The 8,237-nt window shown below is 39.3% G+C and overlaps 1 protein-coding gene across 1 annotated transcript; it reads right to left on the bottom strand.

Moving 5' to 3' along the window:
• Positions 1–3,241: 3,241 nt before the first annotated feature.
• LOC107553778 (UPF0258 protein KIAA1024-like) lies at positions 3,242–7,590 on the bottom strand. Its single transcript, XM_016236085.1, has 3 exons — positions 7,440–7,590; positions 3,998–6,282; positions 3,242–3,247 (listed from the first exon to the last, which is right to left on the bottom strand). The coding sequence occupies exons 2-3, from the start codon at positions 6,242–6,244 to the stop codon at positions 3,242–3,244; spliced, it is 2,253 nt and encodes a 750-aa protein (XP_016091571.1). The 5' UTR covers positions 6,245–6,282; positions 7,440–7,590.
• Positions 7,591–8,237: the final 647 nt, after the last annotated feature.

Genomic DNA, 8,237 nt, shown 5'->3' with positions numbered 1-8,237 from the left:
AATTAATATTTAAACTAAAAAATATAACGAATAAAATATAATTCAAAATATTAATATATAGTATAATAGTATATAAATAATACAAAAAAATAAGTTGATGTCAAAGTACTAAACCTGGAAAATAAATTAAAACTAAATAGAAATATTTGCAAAACTAAGTACTAAACAACAAAAGCACATAAAATTACTAAAACTAAAATTAATATTTAAACTAAAAAATATAACAAATAAAATCTAATTCAAAATATTAATAAATACTACAATGATATAAAAAATTATATTAAAATATACTGAAAAATAAATTAAAGCTAAATAGAAATATTCAAAAACAAAGTACTAAACCTAACAAAAGCACATACTTAGTTTAGTAACCTAAGTTACTAAAACTTACACTAAAATTAAAAATGAAAACTAACATTTATAAAAAAATAAAAGATGATTCAAAATATTAACAAATAATACTACAATAGTACTGTATACAAATAATATAATACACTGTGCAGAACACCTTAGGCAATCAATTACCAAAACACTGGCAATCAACCGCAACAACCTGTTGTAACGGTGAGATTTACACAGGAAACATCCACACATTTGCAAATATATAGTCCTTAAATTTGTCATGTAAATCCATCAGCCTATTCAGGGCACTTTTCTTTAATTAGAGCATACTTTGTCCGACACAATTTGAAGTTGAACGGGCACACACAGTCTTAATTAAAACCTCATTGAAGATAGCCTTGAAATCAAGCGACTAAATGCCTTGCTTATTTAAACTCTGCCCGCCAAATATTTAAAGTGTGCTTTTAGCTTGACTACTACTGACATGAGCTTATCGCTTGGCTAGCTGGCACTTTTGTTTGGGCTTGAAGAAAAAAGGTTTGCATTGCCCTTTATCAAGGGCACTTTGCGAGAAGAAAGGGATGTTGTGCTAAGAGCCTGTCTGGAAATGACAGTTCTCTCGTATCGTCTGGCTTCACTAGCTGCACTCTCTCTCATAAAGAAGTCGTGCTAAAAGGCTGGCGTAACAACTTCATGTGAATTAGAGACCGGGTGATACAGACAGAAAGAAAATCAAAGAGAGCGACAGGATGCATACAATAAGACTCACATTAACCCAGAAAAACATTTACCAAAAAATTCATAGCTGAATAGATATTTGGCAGACGAGCTGTTTGCTTCGAACCCCATTGAACAGCGCTGATTTAAATCCATGAAAGCAATACTTTTAAATGAAAGATGAAAAAAAAGCTTCTACAGCACAAGTGTCAAGAAACAGAATTGCAGTTCCCCTCTGTTATTGGTCAGGCAGACAGATAGCTCCGCAACAAAACTCAAGCCATTGGTCAGTGGATCTATGTTACTGTCAGCTGTTCGGGAAGCTCAAACTAACAGATCAATGTTTGATAGTGGCACAAAACCCAATATGCTTAGTTTTCAGGAAAATTAACATGTAAATAGCTTATTTATGGTCAACTCTGCATATTAAACTCAAACCACACATCTCACCTTTAAATTAGGGTGACCTCAAAAGGCACAGAACAAGTGAGTGAAAGTGACGTGAGGCCAAGTATGGTTACCCATACTCGGAATTAATGCATTGCATTTAACCCATCATAAGCGCACACACACAGCAGTGAACACACACACAAGGAGCAGTGGGCAGCCATGTTTATGCTGCGGCACCCGGGGAGCAGTTGGGGGTTCGATGCATTGCTCAATGGCACCTCAGTCGTGGTATTGAAGGTGGAAGAGAGCGCTGTACATTCAATCCTCCCACCTACAACTCCTGCCGGACCTGAGACTCGAACTTGCAAACTTTGAGTTACGAGTCCGACTCTCTAACTATTAGGCCACGACTTCCCTCAATCCGACAACTGTGTTCTCATTAATGTGAATGAAGTTTGATTAGCCACCAGGTCCCTGTGCGACCATTCACTAAAATTAACTACAGCTTGGATCTTCCCAGAGCGCAGAGACTTTTGGCACTCGCGAGTTCCCCAAAAAGATCAGAAGGGACGATACAGGATCTGGCAGGCATCTAACCTGGGCAATAAGCCAAGAAGACAAGAGGCAGAGGAGGAAAACTGAGAAAACATGAAAATATTCCCAAGACTAGAGAAGGGAAAGTGTTGCATACATTGCAAAGAGAAGAGAAGAAAAAAAGACATTGAGAAGAGAAGAGAAGATAAACAAAACAACAAATAAACAAAACAAAAATTAACCATAACATAAAAAACATAACGTCAAGAGAATCTTAACAGACATAACATAAAATAGCACACAACAGAGGAAATAAATAAAATAGAATCATAACATAACATAACATAACATAACACATTTTCTTTTTTTGTGGCATCCCATGCAAATGTCTTCAGAGACAAATCACCAGAAACTAATTTCTTGCTTTTCTGACACCTTGAGTCCTTCTTTAAGTGGTGAACAAAGAAATGTATTCATCTGCCTTACTGTATTCATTGAATCCTTGAGCTTGTTTACATAGCCTTTTCAATGCTGCAGAGCACGGAAGCTTTAGTCTATAGATGTGTCAACATACTAACTCGAGAGCTGGTAAATACTTTACAGGACCAATTTGCCATGAAATCCCTGTTCCTCTGGGGGGATTTAATTAAAATTATTTGTCTGATTCTCTGTTGTGCCCTGCACTCAGTCTGTGCCCCCGTAGGGTAGAATAGGTAAATTGTCTGATAATTGCACCACAAGAGACCATGGCTGAACTATTAAAGATATGATATTAAAGCTAGCTTGCTTCCAAAACAACATGCCTGCATGTATTTTGGGAAGTGATGGAGGATAATTGTGCATAACCACCTAGGGGTGTCAACCAATGCAAAACCATGTATGGGTGTAGGAGAAATCTAACAACCTTCTCAGCCTGGTTCATTAACATCAAGAAGGTGACGTAACATCCTTAGTGTAGTCGCGACAGATTTGCTTAAAACCAGGTAAGTGGGTGCTAGCCATAATTATGTTTACCCCAGTGTTTGTTTGTTTGTTTTTTCGATTGACTGTCAGTGCTGGATTTTTGTCTTTGCACAGCAACCAAGACTATTGCCAAAAAAATGTTACACCCAAGTAATCAATGAATAGAATATAATGGTAGATTTGCTAAAATGTGTCCCAGTAGCTCATATGACAGACTAAATCCTACAGGATGCAATGATGGGCACTAAACCTTGATTTTAGCATATGCACTCACACCATCACAATTAATGATCACTTAATTCTTAAGAATTCAAACAATATGAAAATTAAAGTTGTGGTCTGTCAGATGGTACAGACCTCAAATGTCATTTCATTACATATTCCACACAAAGAATGTTCTTGCAACCAATTGTATTTATCATGCTGATAATTTTGTTTAGTTATCTTATTTAGTTAACATTATCATCTAACATTTAAAATTGGAAATTTCAAGTGTGACTTTTATAAACTAGTTGAATGAATGTAATTGAAAATATGAATTAATTCAAATAAAATTGAATTCTTTACACCAAATACACAAGTATCAAAGTGAAAGTCTTGGATGCAATTATGTTGTGATAGAAAAGACCAGAATCCACAAAACACTGACTGCATAGTATACATGTAATGCACAGTATTCTCGTAATTGCACTCTTGTTGATTTTGATTGCTTCCATTGTCCGCATTTGTAAGTTACTTTGGATAAAAGCATCTGCTAAATGTAAATGTAAATGTAGTATCAGTTCTGAGCTCATTTAAAGTCAATATGGGTGTGTGAGTCATCTCAGTAAATTCATTGACAAAGTAAGATTTCTGTCTATTTTGGATATAGACTGAGACACTTGTGATCTAATTAGTCGGTTTTGCCAATCAGTCATTAAAAAAGAAATGCACCAATTGAGTGATTCAGACAATAAGATAATAATGCAATGCAGAACCTGGGGTACAACACTCACAACAGCAAATTCAACATGCAGTAATGACAAAAAAGTTCAGTATACTGGTTTGTTACCTCTCTGGGTTTCCTATGTCTGTCCTTGCCTTCACTATGCCGGTCTCTTTCTTTCCCTTCCTCCCCTGTGTGACTGGAGTAAGAAACAGTCCTCCAGTCTCGAGGGGAGTTGGTGATGCTGGCCACTTTGGACTCAGTGGCGCTGTTCTCTTCGGTTAGTGACCTGGACGACCTGCGTGTGAGCATGCTCTTCTTTAAAGCTTTAACCCTCAGGCTTTCGCTCCCATCAGTCTCCGAGCAGCACCATTCTGGGCTTTTTTCCACCTTCATGTTGTGTCCAGTGGTGTGACACTGGAAAACGTGAGGCGAGAGGTTCACGTCAGTCTTAATCTGTTCCACGTGACCATTATCACTTGATTTCCCATTAGCCTCCGGTTCTTGAATCTTTTCATCCAGTCTAGTAAGCTTCGAGAGGACCTGAGAGATTTCCCCTCGCACCCCTGAAAGAGACTCAAGCTTCTTCTCAATCTCGCCAATCCTGAGTACCAGTTTGCAGACGTTCTCTTTGAGCTCATCATCTGAGTTCTCCAGTGACTGGAAGAGGCAGTCAAGCTTGATGCCCGTTTTGCCCAGCTTGACAGTGTTGTGTTCAGGTGAGCTGTTCCCGTCTGATTTCGTCACCTGAGACAGTGAGCCGTTGCTGTTGTAGCACGATGACTGCACAACTCCAAGAGAGCCACACACACTCATGTCATCCAGAAAGCGAAAGATGTCACTGATATCGTCGCTGACAATCTCAGAGTCTTCATCTGAGTGCTTGAAGGGAGGCCTCTCTCCATATTTGTTGTGACCTGCGTAATCTTTCGCTTTCCTAGTTTCGGATTGTTCCGTCTGGGTCCCAACACTCATGCCATTGTCCACATTGCTCGACTGAAACGATAAACAGTTGACACTCTTGTCCTTGTACCTTTTCCCAACCTCTCTTTTCTCAACAGTGGGTCCACAAGCCACAGAAGTAATCTCTTTTGTTTTGGTTCCATTGAACTTCTTGGGGAAACCTGAGGGAGAGGCAGTGGGCTTGACCTTTGCACACTGAAAGTGCTGGTCATTTTCCATGGCACTGACGTTATGACAGTGATTGTCCTTTGCCACTTTGCCTTTCAAAAACGACCTCTCAAAATCAGGACCTTCTTCGGTATTGAGACTCAAGCTCTTGACAGGCCAGGCTGGCTGTTTTCCATGCTTGCTCGAAATCCTCCTGCTGCTCACACACTCAGAGACCGTTGTAGGTCCAAAGTACGTGGATGCTTGCAAGTCGTCCAGGCTCTCATGCTTCACCCGTGCTTTGTTCTGAATGGGTGAGCTGACGGGTTCAAAGTAAGGGTTGCTGTACGGCAGCTCGAAACTGTGATTGAAGAAAGTGGGAGGCTTGTTCAGCTCCCTCCTGTGATGGTACTCACCACCAGCTTTGGAATTCGCTCTGCACTCTGTAGTGATCACGTGGGGTGAAAAGGCAACAAGGTTGTGGAAATCCTCTTTGAAGATATTCCGCTTTTGCATGCACGAGTGCACTGTGAAAGGCTCTCTGCTAGACACGAAGACATCCTTGATCCCTGGGTTGGCATGGAGAGATTCCTGGTCAGTTGTTGACTCGCTGTCGATGTCCATGGGGAAGTAAGTGCTCTGCATCTCGCACGGAGGAGGACTGACGCTGGGGTACTGAGGCAGATGCTGTAGTTTATCCAGTGATGCTGCCCTACATTTCAGATCCTTGGTGACTCCCAAGAGGAAGTTGGGTTCTGAGGTTGGTATAAACTGCTGGCAGTTATTGCAGTCAGATTTTGGGCAGGGTGACTTCCGAGAGACATGATGACCCCTGGTGTCCAAGAGGTTGTACCCCCTGTCATTATCGTTGAATTTATACACATCCGTATCAGATCGACAGGACTCAAAAGACTGGTTCTTGTGAAACTTGGGTCTTGGACCCATCGGCAGCTTGTCTTTGGCCATACCTCCATTCATCTGGATGAGATTAAACATGGTGACAATGTCCGCCGCCACCATGAGCTTCTTGGACTGTTGGTCCTCCACCGAGCATCTCATCTTGTCTTTGAATAAGGTTGCGGGGAAAGCTGGATCCAAGCATGCCGTGTAGAATAGCAGACTCCTCAGCTTAGCCAAATGGACCAAGTCAAACCTGGCACACAGGGACTTACAAAGGTCTTGGTACGAAACAGTACTGTACTTAGTATCCAGTTCCTCCAAAATCCTCACAAGGAAGAGGGAATACTCTGGCATGGCATCCATTGCTGATTTTAGTCTTGATTTTGTGAGGAAAGGACAGCCTGCAGAGGACAGATGAATGATTAGTGACTGAAGAAATGTGAGCCATCTGCCAAACTACCATAAAAATCATATCAAGATGCAGGACCGTAACCATCATAGACATACTCAGAATATTGGTTGATCAATATGTGGTTTTCATTGACTTTTACAATGGGCTCCAAAAGTCTGAGACTATAGAATTCAAAACTTTTATTTTATTTTTATTTTTTAAGAAAATTAAGACAAAGAAATGTTATGGCATAAAATGAATATGAAACACTTAAGATTTTGCACCATTTATACATTTGTCACATTAATTATGTGACTCACTTATGCAAAAGATCAGACTTTTATACTTTAGTTAAAGCACAAGATGCTCTTTACAACTCAAATCATGCTGGATAACTTAGATCTTCGTTCAGTCTATGCCAGCTCAAGTTACTGTCATTAAACTGTCATTAAAACAATTCGGAGAAATTCTGAAATAATGCACATGCAACGTTTACTTACTGAAAAAATACAAATTATATTGCTTGTGATTAAAAAGCATTATATGGATAATAGCTCAGACAGCTGATCTGGGAGAATTTGATGAGAAATATTTGAGTTCATAATGAGATCTACAGACTTTGGTATCATTAACAAATATGAGTAGAGTTTCAGATATTGTTGAGATCTCTTCTGAAACTCTATAGAAGACACATGAATTGACTAATAATTTTCAGGAGAACATTTTAAAATGTTAAAGCATTTTGACCTCATTGCTGTCCAGGAGAAACAACTGAAATATGAAATAAATCACATGTAATAATTTGGACTGCACTGTGCATTTGGTCCCTCCGATCTTGAATATAAAAGAAAGGAAACCGATAACAGATAATTATTTGCAAAATCTTATAAGAAAGCTGAAGTACTGAATTAAATGCACTATGAATGCATAAAGAAACAATTGTTTTACACATGCAATTATGCAATTTCAGTTGCATAACTGGACTGTAAATCAATTTGCACTGCCTTAGAAAAAATCGATTGGGGGAAAAAATTGCACAAATGAGCACATTCACAATTACGAGACTATGCTGAAAAAAAGGTGATTGAAAATCATCCCATAACAATTTGAAAATACCAAAATGTAAGATACATAATAATTCACTAACAACAGAAAAAGAACACACACCTATTTAGCGCTCCCATCTGCTGTCCTCTGGATCGACAGCGGAAAAACTGGATGTTTTAACTCAGAAGTGCATTATTAATCCACAAACATTTCTTTGCAGTTGCACGACACCGCATCAGCACCATAAATCCCTGCGTCCACCTGACCACTGGGAATGCTATGGAATGGCTTCTCTTCATCTGTATCCCATCCGGATCGCAGGGGGAGTTTGGAGAGGGAGCTGCTCTCTCTCCATCTAATGGAGCTCAGAGAGCTCAACTCGTCTTTGTTTCCACCTAGAATGACGTAATTTCACCTTAAGACCATCGCGAGCGCGTGGAGACAGGTTGAGGAATGGACAAACGGGAATTTAATCATATTATGCATTTAACAGAAGGCGCTGCGTGACGCGCCAGTGGCTCATCCATGCGGGAATCGCAGGGCGCAAACACTGCATTAGTAGGATACAGCGTGACTCTCTATGCACTCTTCCAACACACCTCTGCATGTTCAGATGAATACACGTTTAAATGGAAAAGAAAACTAATGCAAAGTGATGAAGTTGAAAAACAAATCTCCGGAGCCCTCGTGTTGCCATACAAAATCGGGGAGAACGGGCTACTTGTCAATTCATTTAAACACTATATGGGGTAATTTGTCACAATGAAAATTTGCCATTAAATAGCCCTAAAAAAAATTATGACACAGAAAAAATAAATAAATGTGTGTGTGTGTGTGTATGTATATATATATATATATATCCTATGATAACCGAGATACAGCCAAACTAAACAAATCAATCAATCAATAATAAATTAT

Source organism: Sinocyclocheilus grahami, unplaced genomic scaffold, assembly GCF_001515645.1.
Source record: "Sinocyclocheilus grahami isolate Dianchi unplaced genomic scaffold, SAMN03320097.WGS_v1.1 scaffold481.1, whole genome shotgun sequence".
In the NCBI taxonomy this organism is placed as follows: domain Eukaryota; kingdom Metazoa; phylum Chordata; class Actinopteri; order Cypriniformes; family Cyprinidae; genus Sinocyclocheilus; species Sinocyclocheilus grahami.
The sequence above is the reverse complement of the archived record's forward strand: the minus strand, read 5'-3'. Positions and strand labels throughout refer to the sequence as shown.